Raw genomic sequence first — 24946 nt, forward strand, 5'->3', positions numbered from 1 at the left:
CCTCCCAAATCAGCCCCCTCCCCCCTGCTCCTCCCTCCTCTCTCCCCTTCCCCCCGCCTCTCCCCTCTCCTCCCCCCCCCCCCCCCAGCCCCTTCCTGTTTTGCATTTCGCCAGTTTTTTGTTTACATGTATTGAGAAGTTTTGTTTTCCACCTCTGTGAAACGGATTTATGCATGTGTGTTAATGACTGGTATGTAAGTGATATAATTTGTCTCTGCAATGCTTTATACTGCACTGTTATATAGATACTTTTGTTGCTATTATTATTATTATTATTATTATTATCATTACCACTACTACTACTGCTATTATTCTTGTTGTTGTTGTTGTTATTAGTATTATTATGCTACTACTGCTCCACAGATCATTGTACAGTTTATATTTGGCTCTTTGAAGAAAACCACAAGTCTGAAAGTGAAATGATGATGATGAATATTTTATCTTAGAACTGAAAAACCAGTAGGCGGATGATGAAATGGTGATGATGTATGTTGTTATTTTAGTACTGAGGAACCATGTGGGTAATGATGAATTTTAATGGTGATAATGAATGTTGTTATTTTAGTACTGAGAAACCACATGGGTAATGATGAATTTTAATGGTGATAATGAATGTTGTTATTTTAGTACTGAGAAACCACAAGGGCGATGATGAATTTTAATGGTGATAATGAATGTTGCTATTTTAGTACTGAGAAACCATGTGGGTAATGATGAATTTTAATGGTGATAATGAATGTTGTTATTTTAGTACTGAGAAACCACAAGGGTGATGATGAATTTTAATGGTGATAATGAATGTTGTTATTTTAGTACTGAGGAACCACATGGGTATTGATGAAATAGTGGATGATGCTGTGCATTATTATTGGAGTTATCTCTGATTGGTGTTTATCATGACAAGGGCATTGTTTTCAAGGCAGGCACTGTGTCAGATCTCATCAGTCAGGTCTCTGATTCTCATTGTTTTTGGGTTTAGGGGTGGGGGGGTCATCCTGCCATGATTGCCTTGAACTCATGCAGTCTTTGTTGGTGTTAAGATTTTTCACTGGATATTGACCAGTGTAGATCAGTATAGCGTTTGTTTATTTCAGTCACATGAACTGAAAGATGTTTTTCTTTCCCACTTGAACAGCATGTACAGATTGAACGAAATGTTATGCCTTCTTCCCCAGGCACTATTTGGCCAACTCTAGTGAAATTTGAAATATTGCTCAGGTTCAGCAACAACAACAAAAAGTTTTTAAAACAAGGATAGTTTTTTTTTTTTTCTGAGGAGCATAATTGTTGGGCGATTTTTTACTCTGCTTATTTGATTCTCTGAGTCAAATTACTAGGTTCTGGACATTTGAATGAATAACATACTTCAGAAAGTTATTGGACTTAATGAGTAAACTTCCTTGTGTTTTACTTTAATCATACACACTGGAAAGAAATGATGCGATTTTTCGCCATTTTTATGTTTGCTTTTCACATTGCATATTTTTAAGCATCGGGGAATGAAATGAACACTGTGAATTCCATAGAAGTGTGGTCTGCATCCATGTATAGATCTTCTTCTTCTTCTGTGTTCATGGGCTGCAACTCCCACGTTCACTTGTATGCACACGAGTGGGCTTTTACATGTATGACCGTTTTTATCCCGCCATGTAGGCAGCCATACTCTGTTTTCGGGGGTGTGCATGCTGGGTATGTTCTTGTTTCCATAACCCACCGAATGCTGACATGGATTACAGGATCTTTAACGTGCGTATTTGATCTTCTGCTTGCATATACACACGAAGAGGGTTCAGGCACTAGCAGGTCTGCACATATGTTGACCTGGGAGATCGTGAAAATCTCCACCCTTTACCCCACCAGGTGCCGTCACCGTGATTCGAACACGGGACTCTCAGATTGACAGTCCAACGCTTTAACCACTCGGCTGTTGCGCCCGTCCATGTATAGATGTTTCTTCCAGTTTGTGTTATGGTTGAATTGTCTGTTACCGTTTTCTGTCAGCTCTCCTGGTTGACTGGAAAATCATGGTTAGATTAACCCCTTGACTGCTGCTGCTGAGTATATTTGTCTGTGAAGGTCTGTCGCGTGAGGCACTCAGAGCTTACAGGTCAGGATGTCAGTCTCCACTCTGTACAAGTTTCATTTCTTCCTCTTGGCACTGGTTACTTTTGTTCAGCAAAATCACTGACACCATCGATAAGTGTATAAAAAGTAGTAACTGAATTTCAAACTTTTGTCATACTGGTGTCAGTTCACTAAGGTTTAGCAGTCAAGGTATTGGTTAAAGGTCTGTTAAACTGTATCTCGTTTACAGCAGAATTGATGCCACAAAATAGATAGATATTATGATTGGAAATGATATGACCACCTGTGTGCTTGAATATGTATATCTGCAGAAAATAAAATGTAAATACTCTTTGACTCCTTCACAGAGCTTTTGCTTTCTGTATGATTATGCATACACAGCAAATGGTATGTAGATAATGCCTGAGAACCTATACAGAGCTGGGTTGCTTGAGCATGAATAATAAAATGCGGGTTATTGTTGTCGTGTGAGATAGCGTACACTCGCTCAGTGGGTGTTAATCTGTGGTTTTGTCAGGGACAAAACACACTTGAAAAAAGGCTTTACTGTTTGTGAAATGTATTTGACATAAGCAGGACGTTTTTCATACAGGGTATTTTTTTGGGGAAAATAAGAGTGTTTGGTGAGATAAGGGTTTTGCAATGAAAAGCAGTAAGAACTCTGACATGATCGGTGTTCTTGTGTTTATTTTGCAATAATATACAGTGTATGATGGATCTCACTTAACATGATACTATGTCCTCTGCAGTTTTGGTCTGCTTCCATGTATACAAAGGTGTTTTAGTTTTGGAAGGGATTTGATTTTCGTGTGCTTGTTGCTACTGCAATGTTCTTCGTCATTCCATTCTTCTTGCTATGTTTTTTTTATCCTGTTAATCTTATGGCTATGTTTTTGTTTTGTTTTTTTGGTAGATTTTTTTAAACTGCTGTTATATATTATATAGATTGATTCTTACTGTGATAAATTGTAATTCATATCATTCTGTGAAAGGACTTGTACCTGGCTTTAAAAACAAAATTTAATGCAGTTTGTACAGTTTCAGGGTGTTACTGTGCCAGGTGTTTTAGAACAGATACATTTTATATTTTAAAGTAATACCAAACCACAATTTATCATGGAAAGCAATATTTCTCTACCACAATTTATCATGGCAGCAAGTACGAGCACAACCCTCTCCTATTTTCATTGCTAAATTATGCAGAAAAAGGGTCTATTGCTGTGAAGATTTTAAAGAAGTGAGCACTAACTATGCTTGCAGGCAGTCACTTGAAGACAGGCGGGTTTGCCGGAATTGGTGTTTCTTTCGACAGAACATTGCGCAGTTATCTTCATCGGCACACTGCTGAGTTATGACCAGTTCTATGGCAATACTCTGAAGTGACTAGGTATTATAGCAGAATACTGTAAGTGGTAGGGTATTATTGCAGAATACTGTCTAGGGACAGAGCATTACAGCAGAATGCTGTCAAGGTTCATGGTATGAAAACCGAATACTTTGAAGGTATAGGAACTGTGGCAACAGGTCTTTTCTATCTTTCTCTGCTCTGCTGTTAAGTCACTTTGAGTGGTGTTGAGTAGTGCATGTTCTGATTTAACAGTCACAGGGCACCGCCTACTAAGCCCCCTACTGATGACAATATTCATTTTAGTCATGAAGCCAGGCCGAGTAAGCATCCGCCCCCACAGTGGACACTGCCACTATGTCCCTCCAACAACAGATCCTGAGAATCCGCAGACACCAACGACTTTGACAAGACCCACCCCACCTCATGCCTGGAAATGGGGAAGGAATATGGGAGGGGAGGGTGGGGGGAGGGGGTGGGGTCGAAACTAAGGTCACCATGAGAGTAGGGTATCTGTCATATTCTCTGAAGTGGAGGTAGCTTGTGAGAGTGTTGAAATGTGTTGGCTCACAACATCCACATTCCTCCACTCAGGTGAATACATAATGTTGATGGTACAAACTTTCAGTGGTCCTCAGTGTCATGTCAGAATCGAAGCAAAAATGTTATCTTCTCACTTTGGAATATTTTTCTCCTTCTGTTTTTGTTGTTGTTGTTGCTGCTGCTGTTGCTTTTCACTGTATAAATTTACTCTCAGGTGTCATCGTATATCCTAAGACTGTGATATTTTATCTGACATTTTTTTACAGGGTTGCCATTTTCCTCAAAGTGTATATAATCAGAAACTAAAATCTTCTTTTTCTTGCTGAAGTTTTTTTTTCTTCATAAAATCTGTGAAATATAAAAAAAAACGAGGCTATGTAATATTATATTTAATTGTACTAATATTTGGGAAGAAGACAAGAATGACTGCAGGATTCTTCAAAGACAAAAAACTAAAGTTTATAAAAACCTTTTGGGTGGATGATCACCCTTTCCTCACATAGGCTTTCCTATTCACACTGTCCTCTTCTCATCACTTGACAATGGGCCTATGGTCCGAAACGTTGTGTCAAAACAAAGAGGATTCAACTACCACCCAAAAGGTTTTTATAAACTTTAGTTTTTTGTCTTTGTACTAATATTTATCCAAAAAAAAAAAGAAGAAAAATTATTCATCTTGGATTCCACCTTCCATCAGTTGCCCAACAGCATCCTCTCACAACACAACAATTTTCATCAGCACACTGATGTTGGTCGTTAACTCACTCAGTACAGCCAGCCCTCTCTTCTCCTTTACACACCCCCCTCGGATGTCCAGTGGGTGTCTCAGTGACCCAACCTTTAGCTTCTGTCGTCAGAATTGTGGTATTCTTTGTCAACATAAAGGAAGGATAAATGTGTGAAGCGCCACGGTTAAGTGCCAATGTACACGTTTAACTATGTGTAACAATTTCCTACTTTTGATGTGTTCGCTCTTGACCATGTGATAGATCACCTTTAACCATGTGTTACAATGTCTTACTTTTGATAGATCACCTTTGACCATGCCTTTACAATATCTTACTTTTGATAGATTGCCTTTGACAATGCATTACAATGTCTTACTTTTTATATATTATTGCCTTTTACCTTTAGTTACAAAGTCTTACTTTTGACATATCACCTTTTACCATGCGTTACAATGTCTTACTTTTGATATATCGCTTTTGACAATGTGTTATAATGTCTTACTTTTGATTTATAGCCTTTGACCATGTGTAGCAGTCTTAATTTTGACATATCATCTTTAACCATGTGAAGCAATGTCTTTATCTTGATACATCACCTTTGACCATGTGCAGCAATATCTTTCTTTTGATAGATCGCCTTTGATCATGCTTTACAATGTCTTACTTTTGATATATTCATGCCTTTTACCATGTGTTACAATGTCTTACTTTTGATACATCACTTTTGACAACGTTTTATAATTGTCTTACTTTTGGTTTATAGCCTTTGACCATACGTCACAATGTCTTACTTTTGATTTATCTCCTTTGACCATGTGTAACAATGCTTTACTTTTGACATATGGCCTTTCAGCATTTATTTCTTGATGCAGCTTGCTGTGTCGTACTGTTTGTTGAATGCATTTTTTTGTTATGTAACTGGTAGATAATTATCACAGGGTGAGACAAAAATGTGTGTACTGCTTATTTAGTTCAAAGTTATTGATCATCTATCAAGCGCCATCAGTTTTGATACTTTGTTTAGCCTCGGGTCTTTCCACTGTTTTGCTTGGTTTGTGCCGTTTGCCACCTCTCTCTCTCTATCTTGTATGTGTGTGCCGGTGTGTATGTGTGTGTGCATGTGTGCACATGCGCGTGTGCATGCATGTGTGTGTGTGTGTGTGTGTGTGTGTGTGTGTGTGTGTTTATTGAAAATTGTGGAATACATTTTAAAAATATCATTGACAATGGTTACCGCAAATTTTAAGAAGAAAATGTTTTTTATGTGTCTGTTTCTGAGAAAAACGAAAACAAAGTAATGAGAATATGAGAAGAAGCAAAAAAGAAAGAAAAGAAAAGAAAGAAAGAAAGAAAGAAGCACAGTGTTGTTTCCCAAACAAATTTTATTTACCAACAGTGACTGGAAAAAAAAAACCCAACTCTTTCAATTCCTTGGAGTTCCACCCAAGCTGTTCGTTGGTTTCACCCCCATTCTAAAATGATTATGTCCCCTGATGGCTGTGAAACAGAGTGTGTCAGAAATCTATTCAGTTACAGTTTCTCCAGTAGGCGTCACTGCATTCGGACAAATCCATATACGCTACACCACATCTGCTAAGCAGATGCCTGACCAGTAGCATAACCCAACGCGCTTGGTCAGGCCCTGAGTGCATGCTTGTATTTTTTTGTGTGCCTATCAGTGGGTTTCTGCTGTATGATTCGGATTCACTCCACTTACGCATACCCAGATTCAAACTCTCGACTGTTGGCCACTGTTCTTTCTCTGTCTCTGGACCTTGCAATTGGAATGAACTTCCTCTTTCGCTTCGTCAAGTCTCCACACTCAGCTCTTTCAAGTCTGGCCTTAAAACCCACCTCTTCCCAAAATAGCCTCCCTTCCCTGCCTCTTCCTTGTCTTTAGTTTCTCCAGTTTTAGAGTTATGCGTGCGTGAGAATGACTGGTGCGAAAGCACTTAGATTTGTCTATGCACAAGATTCAGCGCTATATAAGTACCATTATTATTATTATTATTATTATAATTTTGCTAGAGGACAACACCCTCGTTGCCATGGGATCCTTTTCAGAGTGGTAAGTGCCAGGGTTTATCGGATATAAAGACAAAATTATGTTCAGACATTCGATTTTTCTGCTAGATGTGTCTGTCATACTGACGTTTTAATTGAATAAGATTGTTTTTCACAAGATTACAATTATGCTCAAGCCCTAAAGGCTGTTTAAAAAAGAAAAAAAGAAAGAAAAAAAAGAGCTTAACTCAGTACGGCCAGTCCTCTCTTCTCCTCTACACAGACACCTCGGATGTCTAGTGGGTGTCTGAATGACCCAAACTTTAGCTTCTGTCGTCAGAATTGTAGTATTCTTTGTCAACAAACACCTCTTCAGTATAAGAGCCTTCCACTTGCAATATTTTGATGGTGGTAATTGGGGTGAAACGCTGTTAACGTCGTCTCTTTCGCCGTTCGTATGGAGTGAGTTAAAGAACACAGCTTGGGTGACGACAATGTAGACATAACCATGATGATGATATCAATGACGTAATGTACTGGCAATGCACAGCACTTACAGTGCTGGTATACATTGACAAGATATAGCCTTTTGACTCTGTATGTTATAAAGAATGGACAACTATTCATCCTTGTCCTTTGCTGTTGATGGTTGTGATGAAAAGGTTTCCGGCGTTTTTTTGTTCGTTTGCTTTGTTGTTGTTGTTGGTGGTGGTGGTGTTTAGTTTTGAGTGCAAACAGGTAATGGAACCAATGTTTATTTTTGTCCATTTAGGTTCCGATGATAATAAACTATAATTTGCCCAGTTACCAGTTCAGTTGTGTAGGAAGTAAGTGAAATATTTACCTTTTGAGTTAGTATGCGGGACAAGTCTAGAAATCAATTGTATGACGTATCATCATTTTTTTTTTTTTTTTATTTTTTTACCCAGACTGAAATTATTCACTACTTTTATCTGGAAATGGACAAGGTTACTAAAAGACTTGATTTATTTTTTATATCTTTTTTTGTAAATCACAGAAATCACGCATATTAATGGCTGTTTCAGTTTTTGATTGAAAAAAAAAACCCCAAAAAAAATGTAATACCATGTCCTCGATCTATCCCTCCGTACAACAGGGGTCAAAGGATTAATGTGATTATCCAGATTCTTGATCAAAGGCAATTATATTTTTTAAAACACATCTGGAGTGTTTAATGCTGAAACTTTAGGGAGGTAGATGATAGTCCTGAACGTTCTTATACTATTTCAATCATTTGCATCCTTTCATTTTATTATATGTTGAGGTATTTTACTTAAATGTTTTGTTTTTTTTCTTTTTGTTTGTTTGTTGATCTGTTTCATTTCATGTCAGTGTTTAATCCAAACCCACGACAGGCTTTCAGGGCCTGATCAGCATGTTGGGTTTTGTGTATATATAGGTTATACAGCCGTTTGGGCCAGGTTGCATGAGGCGATCTTAGCAGCAGTAAATATGCTTATTAAAGTTAAGAACGTTCCAAAGTATATGGAATTGACCGTGGAATTGGGAACATTCTTAACAAGGATCAAAGTTTGTGCTGATAAGTTCGCTCATGCAACTCACCCCCAATCTTTTTTTTTTTTTTTTTTTTTTTTCCCCCGTAAGATATGGTTTGGCATACGTGTCATTCTACATACTTTGACACCTCCTTGAAACTGAATTGCAGTACATCCCAGTTTTGGGTAACTGTTGTAGCGGTCATCAGTTGTCCAAAAAATAATGATGTTCTTGTGAGAACATGTGATCTGACCAGTGATAATGCTACGAGTTACATATAATGATCTGTGCAGAGTCAGATTTATGTAATTTTCCTTTTTTTAGCCAAACATCATTTGCTTTCTTCTCACAAACTGATTTTATGATATATCCAGTTGAAAATATTGAAACGTGACTCTTTGTTGGTGTGAATTATTTTCAATGAAAGCACTTTTTGTGCTCATTATAATCAAAAAGCATTTCTTTCTACTTTATCGTAATAAAGCCAACTAGAGATGATATCATTTACTTTTACCAGTGTGGAATTCTTAAACGTGTGTTCTTGTGCATGTGTATGTATGTGAATACTTACATACACGTGTTGGTATGTATTGCGCGCGCGCGCGTGTGTGTGTGTGTACGTGTATGTGATTAAATCAACGAGAAAGAAAATCAACAACATATGTGTTGATGACTCATGTGCTGCAGCCTTTCTGACCGCCCATAGCCACAACACACTTCACGGGATAAGTGTTCCTGGATACAAAGATACTGTTCGGGCTAGACCTGGAAGCTTCGCAGTCAGAGGTGAAACATTGTGGTCAGATTACCTTTGACTTGAGAGGAGCGTTGCATGCGATCCACTGTCACAGTAGTTTTTGTCTCTTTGTTGAGGTCAAACTCCTGAGTGTAAAATGTGGTCATTTGTAACATGGACTGATGGCTGAGAACAGAACATACCGGCAGAAGGCACGCACACGAGTAGATGCATACAAATATTCACACACACACACACACACACACACACACACACACACACACACACGTACGCACACTGTTCGTTTTCCATAACACACACAAACACACACACACTTTTTGCTGCCGAGTATATTTCTTTAATGACATGACTGAAACCTAAAATAACTATCCTAATAATTAATAGCAACAGCTGGAGCCAAAAGGAGAACGATATACGATCTGATATTTGAAAGTGTATCGGGCAGGGGTCCTTATGGCATTTCTTCATTATATATGCGCTGCCGGTTTGTAAGGAAATAGAAATGTCCAAAATTTAGACCTGCAATTATTGCAGTTTGCTTTAAAAAAAAAAAAAAAAAAAAAAAAAGTCCCAAGTGTGCCATCGAGGCAGCTTGGTTTTTGATTTACTCGGCGAGTGGACAGACGTTTCTGCTCTTTAACTTGCGCAGGTACGTGATGACTGATCCACCTCCCACTCCCCCTCCCCTACTCTATTTGGAGCAGACGACACAGAGCACGACTTTCTTGTTGACGTAGGGAGGGCAGGAAAGGGAGCCACACTGGGTGATGGTGTAGTAAAGCAGGGCGCCTTCATGATTTGCGGCTCCGCCAGGCATGTCCTCCAGATCTCCGTCCAGACAGACATACTGGGTGGCACTCTTGTGGTTGTAGTGCCCCGCTGCCAGATGTCCTGTGTACTGCGGGGTCCATCCCTCAGGACAGGTGTGGGTTCCGGGGACCATGACGGTCGTGGACTTAGCGGCCATGCACAGAGAGCAGGGTACGTTCTGGTTTTGATGTTGAGGAATGACTTCATACTCCGCACCATACAGAAACGAATAGCTCCCGGGTACAGGTGTGTTGTCAAACTGTGGAGCCATGGTCAGACACAAATGGTTCGCCGCGCCCCCATAGTGACTGTAATAGGAGCCTCCTACAGCGCCTGTTCAGGTCACCACACCACACACTGATGGTTAGCTGGGTGAACGTGTGTGTGTGTGTCTCTATGTGTGTGTTTTCATCTATGGGTCAGTGTGCGTGTGTGTGTGTGTGTGTGTGTGTTTTCATCTATGGGTCAGTGTGTGTGTGTGTGTGTGTGTGTGGTTGTTGCTGTTCAGTTTAACCCGTACACTCCTGAATCGTGGTGACTCAAGACCAGTGTCGCATCAGTCTAGGCCTAAATTGCAATGACTGATTTTGCTGTATTTTTAAGTGGCGTAATTGAATTTGATTAACAAATGAGAGACAATCGCAAGAAGAAGAAGTTCAAATATGACTAACATCATGACCTGTAAGCTCAGCTTCATCAAAGTGAGAACACGGCCCTTCACTGACATATACTACTACTAATGATAATATGACAACTGGACATTTAATAGCGCTTTCCTCTTTGCACAAAGCGCTTTACAATCCACACAGACACACATCCGAAACACACTCAGTCCACAACTCACAATCATGCACAATAAACAAATATATGCGCATACAAAATCGTACGTACAATACAAACATACATACATACATGCATGCATGCATCTATCCATACATACTTACATTCCACGCACACACAATACATTGTTGCAAATATACCTACACAATCAACTAACTACTTTCATGTATGAGAGAGGGTCAAGAGGAAATGCTGCCGGAAGAGGAAAGTCTTGAGGTTAGATTTAAAGGAAGGCAGTAGGGATGTGGTGAGGCAGAGTGCATATCTGAATAGATGATGATGAGAAGGCTCGACTACAGTGCTGTTCTCTTTTGTATTTTGGGACGCGAAAGGTTCTATCATCGGCAGCAGAGCGAAGAGAGCGGGAGGGTACATAGATCTGAAAGATGTCATAGAGGTATCGGGGTGCAGTTCCAGATATCACATGGTAGCAGAGACAGGCGGCTTTGTATTTGATTCTTTGCTCTATGGGTAACCAGTGCAACTCTTTTAGAAGGGATATGCTGTGTGAGGATCTTTTTGCTTTATAAATCAGTTTGGCTGCGGAATTTGTACATTCTGTAGTGGTCTGAGGACTGTTTGCGGACAACCGATGAGAAGAGAGTTGCAACAGTCTAATCTAGAGGTGTGTTTTTTTATATGATAGTCAGTCGTGTCCGACTATGACCATCAGAACAGCAGAGGAGGCAACTGCTGTTCCGACTATCTGGGCTAGAATTTGATTCTAGTGGAGAGTGTCTTGCCCAAGTTACATCCCCACTCTCTCGGCCAAGAGGGTTTTAGGACAGTCGGCGTTAGGATGGTTCCCAAAGGCCAACTAGCCCACAAGGCTACAGCACTGACAGCCAGCGCAATTTTGCCTCCTAGTTTGAGAGTCATAGTCCTTTACAAAAGACTAAGCTGTAAATGAATTCCCATTGACAGGAGAAACCATTGATAATACAGCTCTCACTTCGCTGTTGGATCTAGAGAGTATGCATGAACTAACTAGTGTTTTGGTTGCGCCGAGTGTGAGGTAGTGGCGTATGGAGCTGATTCGCCTCAGTTCAAAGTAGGTTGCTTGACAAGTTTTTGCTGATGATGTGATACTGCATTGAAAGATCTTTATCAAGGAAAAAGCCAAGGTCACGGACACGATCAGAGAATGAGAGAAGAGTTTCCGTGATCGACAGTGGAAGGCAGGGAAGTGGCATCTACTGATGGAGGAAGGAGTCTGAGTGCTCCAGTCTTATCATCGTTAAGTTTCAGTTTGTTTTCTGTCATCCAGTTTTTCACTTCTGTGACACAGTCTTGGAGAGATGTTAATAATTTGGAGGGGAATCAGAATGTTTAGGTTGAGTATCATCAGCATACATTTCATGAATGATGAAATAAGTGTTAATGAAAGGTGTGAGTGGAGTGGTTTTAAGTATGAAAAGGACTGGGCATACTTGTCAGCAGCCGTCAAAGACGTAGTGTGGTATTGTACGTAGTGTGTGTGTGTGTGTGTGTGTGTGTGTGTGTGTGTGCATTTGTGTGTGCGCGAGCGCGTGCATCCGTGCCTGCGAGAGAGAGAGAGAGAGAGAGAGAGAGAGAAACATTCGTTGCACAGTTGTAATTGTTTACTTAAGAAAAAGACAGTTTTGCGGAAGGCCTGCCCCAGTCGAGTGTTGCTGGTGTGCGGAGGTGGGTGTAGTGTGGGGGATGGGGCGCTCACTCAGTCTAGCTCCGCGTCAAGAAATTATGATTATTTTCATCAGCAGGGGGCTTAGTAGGTGGTGTCCCAAATACGTTAATTCAGAACAGGTACTACTGAACACCGCTGAAGTGCTTCCGTGGCAGTGCAGGGTCTCTTCAGATGTGTCACCCTTCTTGCGACCTAGCATCGATGCATCCCTGTGTGTTCTGCCGACACTGTGACTGCCACAGACGAGCCCGGATGTGGCCGTGTATGACGTTGTATGTATTTGTATTACTCTTTTTGTCACGACAGATTTCTCTGTGTGAAATTCGAGCTGCTCTCCCCAGGGGGAAAGCACGTCGTTACACTGGCAGCACCACCCTTTTTTTGTATTTATTTTTTGTTTTCCAATCGAAGTGGATTTTTCTCTAGAATTTTACAAGGAACAACCACCGAGGCAACCATATATTTGTTCTGTATTGTCCATGTGTTCTGTGTGGCTTGTTCAGGATTAAAGAGGCTAGCCAGTCTTGAATAAAAGCGTATTTGTGTTTGCACATTTCTTCTGTCTTTGCTGCTGTGTGCACATGTCAAATGATCGGTATAAGGAAAGGCCCGGCGCTTCCTTTTTTGAGGTGTCTGGGTTTGTTCCAGTGTACCTTTTATTTACCCGTGTGCTAGCTGAATCGGTAGTGTAAGCAGCACTGACTTGAAGTTGTGTACCTTGTGAATGGAGAGAGTTACCACTCTTTACTATTTGGACAACCCTTTTGTTGCCATGTGTTCTTTTACGTGCGCTAAATGCATGCTGCACACGGGACCTCGGTTTATCGTTTCATCCGAATGACTAGCGTCCAGACCACCACTCAAGGTCTAGTGGAGGGGGAGAAAATACTGCCGACTGCCGGTGTGATTGGAACCAGTACGCTCAGATTCTCTCGCTTCCTAGGTGGACGCGTTACCTCCAGGCCAACACTCAACTTCATGATATGGGGGACTCGAAATGACTGGCGTGGGAGGGATGCCATTGGAATGGCGCAAAAGATTGGGCAGAAAAAAGAAAAAAACAAGAGAGGCAAGGCCTTCAAGACTCACTTGTGATAAATTAAGTCCCCTAGCATTAATTACAGAGTAATTTCCCTTCTTTACACTCTGCACCAAAACGTTTGCAAAATAAAATAAAAATTCTTAAATGCTTAGCAAAGGAACTTCCTGTTTGAACAAAAAATGATAATAATGACTGCTCTTGTTGTTGGGTCAGAATATCAGATCAAAGTGCCAAGTTTAGAGAATACAAAAAATATGAATATAACAGTAAATGCAGTTTGCATATAATTAGGCTTCTTTTTTTTTTTTTTTTTTTTTTTTTGTGCCCATCCCAGAGGTGCAATATTGTTTTAAACAAGATGACTGGAAAGAACTGAATTTTTCCTATTTTTCCTATTTTTATGCCTAATTTGGTGTTAGCTGACAAAGTATTTGCAGAGAAAATGTCAATGTTAAAGTTTACCACACACACACACACACACACACACACACACACACACACACATACAACCGAACACCAGGTTAAAACATAGTCAAAAAAGTGTGAAGCCACTCACCAGAGTACACCAGTCGGCTCTTATCGGTGCAGTTTCTACTTCCCCAGCGGACAAATGTTGATCCTGTTCAAAGGCACACAGAAAAGATGGCTTTTAACTGACAACAATTAACACCCACAAAAAAACCAGGGTCTGGGTGCGGTCGAGGGTCGGTAGGGCGTAGGGGGGTCGAAGGGAGGTACAATCTGGATAAACAAATCAACAGCAAGAATTATGAATTAGCGTGCTGGCAAATCTCAACAGAATCTGATAATCTGAAAACAAAAAAGTCGTATCAAGAGGTAGGAGAGAGAGAGAGAGACAGGGAGAGACTGACACTGACTCTGACACTGACATAATATTGTCCATTTAGCACTTAAGCCCTGCAGACAAGGGGAGTAATACGTTTCATTCAACGACGGGCGCAATAGCCGAGTGGTTAAAGCGTTGGACTGTCAATATGTCCCCGGTTCGAATCTCGGTGATGGCGCCTGGTGGGTAAAGGGTGGAGATTTTTACGATCTCCCAGGTCAACATATGTGCAGACCTGCTAGTGCCTGAACCCCCTTCGTGTGTATATGCAAGCAGAAGATCAAATACGCACGTTAAAGATCCTGTAATCCATGTCAGCGTTCGGTGGGTTTGGAAACAAGAACATACCCAGCATGCACACCCCCGAAAACGGAGTATGGCTGCCTACATGGCGGGGTAAAAACGGTCATACACGTAAAAGCCCACTCGTGTGCAAACGAGTGAACGTGGGAGTTGCAGCCCACGAACGCAGAAGAAGAAGAAGAAGAAGAAGAAGTTTCATTCAACAATATCAGCAGAGCTATAACTCTTAGACATTACATAATTTGGCGCGCCCACTCGTGCATGCTCAACACACACACACACACACACACACACACACACACACACATATATATATATATATATATATATATATACGCGCGCGTGCACACTGCCGCATATGAACTGGAACATCTAAAGCTCAACTATTCCTTTTTTCAGAAATGTTCTTTCTAATGCGCATTGCTTCAGCAATTTAGCAAAATTTACAACATCGTTTTCGTTGTTCGACAATAGATTAGAAACATCATTTGCACCAGGGTGGTACGTGGGAGAAGTTATTGCACTACAAAGCTTACGTTTATCTGATTAAACAACAGTGGAATAGAAAGTGTCCTTCATTTTCGTTATCGTTTCTGCATGACGTGCAGATATTGTCATTTGAATATTCTTAGATATGAAACCGCTGCTTACAGGGTGTTTTTTTTGTGGGGTGGGGAGTGGGGTGGGGGGGTGGGGGGGTGGGGGGGGGGAAGGGTTGTTGTTGTTGTTTTTTAACCCGCTTACCCTCAGCCTGAATCTCATCAATCTGTCTCTGTGCCGTTTATTTGCAATAAAAGTGAAATATTTTACTTCACCTTGAAGACACTTTAAATGAATAGAAATAGTTGTATTTATCACTGCATTCAATATTTGAATGCCACATTTGCTTATAACAAGCAATACGTCGATCTTTGAATTCGGTCATCAAATTATACTCAACCAACGCCTTGGCTGAGCCAAACAATTCCGCAGCCATTTTCAGTTAAAAACTTCTGCATACCTGATACCCAGTTAGAATTACCAGGTTCAAGCTGTAACAAGAGCATTTCATATTTCCAGAGAGAGAGAGAGAGAGAGAGAGAGAGAGAGAGAGAGAGACGTCAGTCGGCGGTTTGTGTTCAGGGTCCCAGTTTAACTCTCTCCATACGAACGGCGAAAGAGACGACGTTAACAGCGTTTCACCCCAATTACCACCATCAAAATATTGCAAGCGGAAGGCTCTTATACTGAAGAGGTGAATGTTGACAAAGAATACCACAATTCTGACGACAGAAGCTAAAGGTTGGGTCACTGAGACACCCACTGGACATCCGAGGGGTGTGTGTAAAGGAGAAGAGAGGGCTGGCCGTACTGAGTGAGTTAAATTAAAAACCATCAACACAATAAAGTCACCACCTTTTGGTTTTGCCTTGAGCTGGCCTTGGAGTAACTCCAGCGCTTCCAGCTTCGTGTCAGTCTTTTTCTCGAATGCCACAAGTTTGTTGTACAAAGCCATCACCTCCATGCGTGTAAAGCCCATCACAGAATGTCTGTGTAGAGGAAAAACAAACCAACAGAAACGGCGTAGTCTTCTGGTGTATATCATCACATCTCTGAATAAGAAACAGTTGATCAAAATCACAAGCCTATTTATTTTCACATACACAAAACACACATATTCGTGTTAAAGAATACAATGGGGAAAAAATGAAAGAAACAGAAATCGACCCGCCAAAAACACTACGTTCAAGAGCAGCAACAGCAACAACTACCACAAACCAAAACAACAAGCAAGCAAATAAACGAATGATCTGTCAGTACTGCTTAAATACCCAAACTGCTGAATCAAAAGATTCAGATTCCACCGCTTTAACCCTCTTGTCCCCCAACAGGGTAGAATAAAGTAACAATATGCATACATTGAATCGCAACTCCTTCAGTCCGGCGTTTTCAGTTTCTTCTTCTTCCTCCTCCACTTTACGACCAACATCAGTATGTTGATGAAAACTGTCGTGTTGTGTGGGAGGTTGCTATTGCGCACATTTCAGCTGGGCTGCCGAGGGATGTGCTGTTAGCTGATAGAGGAGATGGGGCGCAGTCTACTGGTGTGTTCGCATCTTCAGCGAGGGCAATCCGGCTACCGTAGCGGTCCCCTGGATTACACCCGACCGGCACAACCCTAGCTTTCTTCGACACTACTTAGCAGTGAGAAAAAAAAGGAGGTGGGGGTGGGTGGGCTTGCTGGCAGTAAAATGAGAAGGGGGGTGGGGGTGGGTGGGGGGCGGGCGGGGAGGGGGGAGTGGGAAGACTAAACAGAAGTGTTGGGGGTTAGTGGGATGGGAGCATGGGGGGTAAGTCTACTCTGTTGTGTCACAGACACAGGCGAGTCTGGACTTGAAGAAGTCCAGCGACTCGGCTGTGACAATCCAACCTCGTGGGGCAGTGTGTTGGTATGGGATGGTACGGAGGAAGAAAGACATCTGTCTGTACTGCGTCCTCCATGCAGGGACATCGTAGCTGCAGGTGTTGTTGTTTTTTTCTGCAGCTCATCCTGCTGTCTGATGGTCTTGGTAGGCAGTTTTGTTATTGTTGGTGTTCAACAGAAACAACATGTCATAGACCACCATAAAGGAGTTTTTCACCAATAAACGTTACTTGCTGACATAGATAAACAATAGAAAATAAACACAACTTGATCTAAATAAACATTAAAAAAAAGAACGCGCGCGCGCGCGATCGCGCGAGTATGTGTGTGTGTGTGTGTGTGTGTGTGTGTGTGTGTGCGCGCGCGAGTATATGTGAACGAACGAACGTACGAACGAAATTTTATATCAAGAGAGTAAGGGAATAAGCACAATTATTGAGGTTTTTTTGTGTGTGTTCGTTTTTTTGTGTTTTTTTTTTAACATCCGGCCTTCTTGAAAAAGAATATGTATGTATGTATGTATACATAGAGAGAGAGAGAGAGAGAGAGAGAGAGAGAGAGAGTCTTGAATCTTGAATCCATAGAGAGAGAGAGAATGAGTGTGTTTGTGTGCGCGCGCGCGTGTGTGTGAATGTGTGTGTGTGTGTGTGTGTGTGTGTGTGTGTGTGTGTGTGTGTGTGTGAGAGAGAGAGAGTACGAATCATACATTCATTATTAAGTCACTGACTCTCATGAAGGGTTGTCTGTGGAAATATAAGCACATCACAGATTTAAAAAAATGTTATACACGGTCATGTCAAACGAAATTGACGTTTGAATCATATTGCTAGGACAATACCTTATTTCAATCAAATTGTACCTTATCTCTGAATTTAACTGCGTTGTATAAGAAAATTGACAGAGTCTGAACATCAGTATCTCTAGTAGACAATTATTATCAACAAACTTAATTCAAAGGCACATGTTTGTCAGAAAAAAAATTGTAGGAACAATCAGTCTGATATCATTAAGAGCTGGACAACACAAGACAAAATGCAACTCACCTTCCTTGTGTTCATTATATAAAATCATCAGTCTTCAAATTATGTTATCTATAATGATGTATAGTAGATACACCTAGTCGTATTACATTTCAAATGTTTCTCCGAAGTAGACAAAAGATAAAGTTTTACTTTATGGACATTACAAAAAGTTCTATATATTTTGAATCTATTAATTGTCTGAATATGTTCGTGCCATTTTTGCCATCTGCAATCGATTAAACGTTGTCGAAAAACAGTAACAAGTGCATTGACACTACCAACACTCTTGCTTAAACATTCATCACCAAAACCATATTCAAATAAACAGTTTCACACGTCAGAAACCCAATTCTTTTTTCCTCTAGCATCTACCAATCGGTAGGTATCCAATTTATTTGAACTCGTATGTGAAATAATATGTAATACTGGCTTAAAATTACAAGAATGAATGAATTTAGATTGCCTTTTAAGGCTTACAAGTTATTGCGAATCTTAGATAGTGACGGTAAGAAGACATGACCTTCTAACGCACGAAAATGTCTAAATTCATACGTTTTTGCCTTTGTTTGGAATAACCAAGGTGTCCAACGTGATTCTTGAAATGTTTTAAACAAAGAATAACTGACTGTAGGTGGTAGGACTGGCATAACCATATATATAACTAATAATATTTGCACAGAATAGACCTTTTAAGATAACGCACAAGATACAACCATACACTGGAATAAAAATGAATATATATGTAAAGAGTGCTTTAAGTAAATTTAGATTCAATGTCTCTGTTATTGTTTGCCATTGTATTAGATATGGAAAAGTAAATGAACAGGAACCTATATGCCGCTTGTGCAATCAGGCAAAAGAAGACGAAATCCATTTATTTCTGTTTTGTTGCCCTGTTTTTCATGATCTCAGAGTGAAATGTTTCATTCAAACTATTGTACAGAACCATGTCATTTCAGACAAAATATGTTGTCGTTAACAAGAAATGAGGCAGGTCTGTTTAATTCAGTTATGCATATTTATGAAACAAGCAAGAGTCTGCGCACTGTTGTCTCTTAATATTCGTTTGTAGAGCTCATGTCTGTTAACTGTTTCCTTTGTTAGTTTGTGAAAATTACTTATGTTCTTTTGTATCGGCGCCTTCAGCATCAATAAACATTCATTTTCGTACTTCCTCTAGCATCTAATTCATGTAACATGTAACAAGTGGAGTGATGGCCTAGAGGTAACGCGTCCGCCTAGGAAGCGAGAGAGAATCTGAGCGCGCTGGTTCGAATCACGGCTCAGCCGCCGATATTTTCTCCCCCTCCACTAGACCTTGAGTGGTGGTCTGGACGCTAGTCATTCGGATGAGACGATAAACCGAGGTCCCGTGTGCAGTATGCACTTAGCGCACGTAAAAGAACCCACGGCAACAAAAGGGTTGTTCCTGGCAAAATTCTGTAGAAAAATCCACTTCGATAGGAAAAACAAATAAAACTGCACGCAGGAAAAAATACAAAAAAAATTGGGTGGCGCTGTAGTATGGCGACGCGCTCTCCCTGGGGAGAGCAGTCCGAATTTCACACAGAGAAATCTGCTGTGATAAAAAGAAATACAAATACAAATGCTTTTTTTTTAATGCAAAGAAATGTACAGATGACCAACTCACAACAGCTTTGGTTAACTCTCTCCATACGAACGGCGAAAGAGACGACGTTAACAGCGTTTCACCCCAGTTACCATCATCAAAACATTGCAAGCGGAAGGCTCTTATACTGAAGAGGTGAATGTTAACAAAGAATACCATAATTCTGACGACGGAAGCTAAAGGTTGGGTGATTCAGACACCCACTGGACATCCGAGGGGTCTCTGTAGAGGAGAAGAGAGGACTGTCCGTACTGAGTGAGTTAATTGAAGTGCTGTAATCTATCCAGCTATGTTTGTAATCCAACAGTAGTTTCAGACAACAAAACGATATCGTCGGCCACAAGAAGGATGAATAGCATAAAAGAAAATTTGGCGCCGTGATTTCCATTGTTTGATACTTCTAAAGCCAATTCGTTTATAACAACAACAGAAATCATAGAGGGCTGCGTGCATCTCCTCGTTTAACACCAGTTGTAAAAATGATGGAATCTGTTAGATGAGCACCACATTTAATCCTACATTTCACATTGTCATACATACTCCTGATATATTTGAATGGTTTACCCCAAACACCATTTTAGAATGCAATAGGCCGTAACAGATTTTAGCTTGTGAAGTATAATGCCTTATCAAAGCCTATGAAAACACAAACAGCTTGCGATTTAGAGAAACGTGTTTCTGAACCAAAGGTGAATATTATGATTTATCTTTTGGTAACACCCTCCAAACCCAACTTGATGTTCACATGTGTTATTATGTTCCTATACCCGTTCTTGTAATCTGCCACTGATGATTTAACATTAAATTTTGCTACCAATATCGATAAGAGCAGTACCTTTATTACTGTTAGGATTATTTACATCACCTTTCATAAATAATGGCCAAACAAAAGATTTAGTCTACCATTGAAAACATACACCATTGTCTATAAAGAATTTAAAAAAATATATATATAAAAGAAAGAAAAGGCAAACTGAACGACCTGATCACACGAATTTTTCTAAAGTTCACTAATTATACCACCAGCAGCCTGAGAGAGAGAGAGAGAGAGAGAGAGAGAGAGAGAGAGAGAACAGAAGCAGCAGCAGTAACATCTTACGAAGACTGCAGAGCTTGCTGTACGGAAAGCAGCGTCCGTTCCATTCTCTGAAGTTTGACCACGGTGGCATCATCCTTCAAGAGCGAAGCGGAGGGCGAAGAAAGGGAGTCTGCAAGCCCTCTGCTCACAAGACCCAGCCAAAGCCAGGCTAGCATGAACATTGCGGACATCATCACCGCAGAGATAAACTTTTGTTTACAGTAGCAACCCAAATCTCCTGTCAATGATTCTCCTTCACCAACTGGCTGCATGGAAGCTGTCTTTATAGCCATTCGTCGCGCGTGGGAAGTGTTAGCTCCGCCCGGTCCCTGTGTGTGAGTTCACACCTTGACAGGTGCTAAAGTTCGAACTACGTCTGTTAACACCTGACTGCTGCATCATACAGCAGGGATTGTGCGTGGGTTGGGATGGGTGGGGATGGGGGTAGTGGGTGTCACGTAAATTCAAAACAACTACACCATTCAGAAAAAAACAACAAGAAGAAAGGCAAGGCCTTCAAGACTCACTTGTGATACACACTTTAAAAAAACAACAACAAACAAACAAACAAAAAAACCTCCGCGTAAGAATTAAAACACGTCATTAATGTAGTTAGTGTCACTGAATGTGTCCTGTCCAGAATTTGTATTTCTTTGCTTACAATATTGCGAACAAGAAAAACACGAGTTTATGGCGGCTTCTTACTAGACATTGCCTGCTTTCGGGCAGCTGCAAAGCGATGAAAGTATTTTCAGACTCCGGAACGATCATCAACGAAATAAACTGTTAATGATTCAGAAATATGGCTAAATTCGGGAGACGTACAACCTATCATTGGTATAACTGTGATGATTTTTTTTCCCAGCTATGTTTAAGCCAAATTTGGTATTGGCAGACAAAGTATTTGCAGAGAAAATGGCAATGTTAAAGTTTACCACGGACTCACAGACACAAACACACACACACACACAGATAACCGAACATCCAAAACCGGGTTATAACAGACTCGCTTTGTTTACATAAGTGAGTCAAAAATCTAGAGAGCGCGTCAATGAACGTTTACGTCACTCGCAGACGTCATATAAAAAAATAACCTAGCACGACACATGTAGAATTTGCATGTTCCTTTGAGACTGCAAATCAAATCATTGTATCCCAAAAACAATTAGCTAGGGAAGAGAATGCTGCCTACAAAGTCACTACCTCCAGCCTAACGATGGAAGTTGAAGCTGTGACACATGCTCTCCAGTGGCTGTCATCTATCCATATGCCTGGAAACCAACATGTCATGATTCTAATTGACTCAATGAACCTCATACAGAAAATTGAAAGTGGAATGGGTAGCCCAGAGTGGCACGAGGCAATGCACAACTTTCAGATTAAAAAGATTTACATGGTCATACTGCCCGGGACATGCAGGTGTTAAGGGAAATATGGATGTGTGTGTGTGTGCTTGTATAAGTTAGTGTGCGTGTGTGTGTTTGTGTGTGCCGTGGAAGCTGCGATGCGCAGCCTAGGAATGAGTGTGTGGAGGAGGGTGTAATTTGGGAGATGGTGTGTGGGAGGGAAGGGGTGGGGGTGGGGGCTCGTGTACATTTATGTGTATTTGTTTGTGCCTTCATAACTGTGAAACTGCATGTTCGTTGCATATCTGTTATGCATGTGAATGTGTGTGTGATAATGTGTGTCTGCATGTTTTACATTTATTTGGCTATTTATCATCATTGCTGTCTTTTTATTTCATTATCCTTATTATCTTCTTTTTTATATATATCTTTTTTTTTCCCTCAAGGCCTAAACACGTTGGGTTACGCTGCTGGCAAGGCATCTGCTTTGCAGATGTGGTGTAGCGTATATGGATATGTCCGAATGCAGTGTTGCCTCCTTGAGCAACTAATACTGATACCGATACTGTGTCCAAAACACCTGTGTGCACTGACAACAACACAACAAACTTCACATTCAGAGAAAATTACCAGCTCACAGGGGATGAACAAGGATTCATATCCACGGAGAGAAGGCAACAAAACACCATCACCGCAACACAGACGGCAAGAAAAACACCACAACTAAACATCTGAAGAGAATCATTGGCTTACAGCAGAAAACAACGAACTTCATCTAAACAAAAATAAACATTATCGACAAAAAGAAAGCCTCACCATACAAACGACAGAGAAAAAAACTAATGAAACAAGAGAGGCAAGGCCTTCAAGACTCACTTGTGACTGAGAGTAAAACACACAAGCTTTTTATGTATTGAGTATAATTTCAAAATGTAATGTTTAAGATGAGAAAGATCAGTTTAAAGCAAATTAAGTCCCCTAGCATTAATTACAGAGTAATTTCCCTTTTTTACTATCTGCACCAAAACGTTTGCGAAATAAATAAAACTTCCATGCTTAGCAAAAGAAGTTCCTGTTTGAACAAAAAATGATAATAATGACTGCTCTTGTTGTTGGGTCAGAATATCAGATCAAAGTGCCAAGTTTAGAGAATACAAAAAATATAAATATAACAGTAAATGCAGTTTGCATATAATTAGGCTTCATTATTTATTTTTTTGTGTCCATCCCATAGGAGCAATATTATTTTAAACAAGATGACTGGAAAGAACTGAATTTTTCCTATTTTTATGCCTAATTTGGTGTCAACTGACAAAGTATTTGCAGAGAAAATGTTAAAGTTTACCACGGACACACACACACACACACACACACACACACACAGACAACCGAACACCGGTTTAAAACATAGACTCACTTTGTTTACACAAGTGAGTAAAAAAAAAACCGATCAAGAGATCTAACAGAAGAGGCGAAAAAGACTAAAGACGGAAGGGGAAACTTCTGGAAAATAACGGAGGGAGGACTCAGCTTGGGGCGTATAGAAGATAGCGAGCTGAGAACAAGGGTCAACCCATCTACAGAGCATGCTCGGGACTGCCTGAAGAGACTGCGAGCGGCATAGGGCAACTAGCTACGGTACAAGTAACGATCCAACTGGAGACTGCCAGAAAGTCTACACTCAAAGAGAAAAGCGAGGAGAGAACGAGAGGCCGAGCGAACCCTCACCACCTTCATCGGGTACCAGAGAGATCGCCATCTGAAGACAGCATACCCAGTTCAGAAGAACGAGACTGGTACGAAACAACAGTCAGCAACCACACATTTGACGAAACCATCAAAAGGTGGTAAGCAGACTCACTTCCGATCGCGTAAATTCAGATCTAATAATATGTATTCTTCCGTTGATCCAGACACACTCCAGATTCGATTGAAGCTAAAAGATTCGTTTGGAACAGTAGAAGACTACCTTTTGTAAATTGACCCGTTAGTCATTTGTAACTACTCCTTCATATGTGTAAGTGGTGAAATGTATATGGCTGAGTGTAGGAATGTATGGCTGAAGGTGTATGCTTTACATGTGGACGTAGCCTCTGTTGTGAGTTTTCGTTGGATGGGATGAATATATGGAGTGATCTCATAGCGTGGGTCCGGTCGACATTTTGTCTTTCTCACAAAATAATAATGAAAAAAAATGCAGTAATGGACTTTATGATTAATCTATCTTTTATTAAACAAAATAAAACTGGTGGTACACATCATTTTCAACTTGTTATCACGGGGGATGACCCCAAATCAGTCAGATTAACCAAATCAGAAGGGAAAAACAACAACAACAAAAACAAAAAAACAACAACAAAAACAAAAAACAAACAAAAACAAAACAAAAGAATATGTGCCCCTGAAACAGACAAAACATAGCTGGTAAGAATTCTGTTACATTTTGTAGGATAACATTTTCACTCAGCATATCGATACCTTATAACCTGTACTCTTTACAAGTTCATTGTATTCCAATGGTTAAGGGTTACTTTATATCATATTCATTCCTAATAAAATCAGCATAACCAACCATAAGAGTATTTACATTATCACTGATATTTTACAATAAATTACAACTACTGAATGTATATTCCAGCAGCTGTAACAGCAATGTAACATTTATAAGGTGACAATTCCCTCAAATGATCACAAAAATTATTATGTCTCCACATAGCCATACATTAAGTGACAATCTCACTCTGAATATCTAGTTCATAACATATAATTATATTCATATCAAGTAATTTTGATCAAGTAATTTTGGGCAAAAAAGAAAAAAAAAAGACTACTATGACCCAAGCAAAAGTTATCCAGTGTTTGCTCCATAAGTGAATAACAGAAGAAAACAAATTCTGTACAACAGAAAATTTTTTCTATCAATACACACACTACTGAAGATTAACATCTTCCAGTCAAGTTAATCTCCATAAATGATA

At 40.3% G+C, this 24946-nt stretch overlaps 1 protein-coding gene across 1 annotated transcript; it reads right to left on the reverse strand.

Annotated features, from left to right (window-relative positions):
• Positions 1-9544: 9544 nt before the first annotated feature.
• On the reverse strand, positions 9545-20885 carry LOC143298552 (short-chain collagen C4-like). The gene is made up of 4 exons (XM_076611421.1): positions 20644-20885; positions 15884-16017; positions 13895-13957; positions 9545-10123 (listed from the first exon to the last, which is right to left on the reverse strand). The coding sequence occupies exons 1-4, from the start codon at positions 20814-20816 to the stop codon at positions 9672-9674; spliced, it is 822 nt and encodes a 273-aa protein (XP_076467536.1). The 5' UTR covers positions 20817-20885; the 3' UTR covers positions 9545-9671.
• Positions 20886-24946: the final 4061 nt, after the last annotated feature.

Source organism: Babylonia areolata, chromosome 24 (genome assembly GCF_041734735.1).
Source record: "Babylonia areolata isolate BAREFJ2019XMU chromosome 24, ASM4173473v1, whole genome shotgun sequence".
Lineage (NCBI taxonomy): Eukaryota > Metazoa > Mollusca > Gastropoda > Neogastropoda > Buccinidae > Babylonia > Babylonia areolata.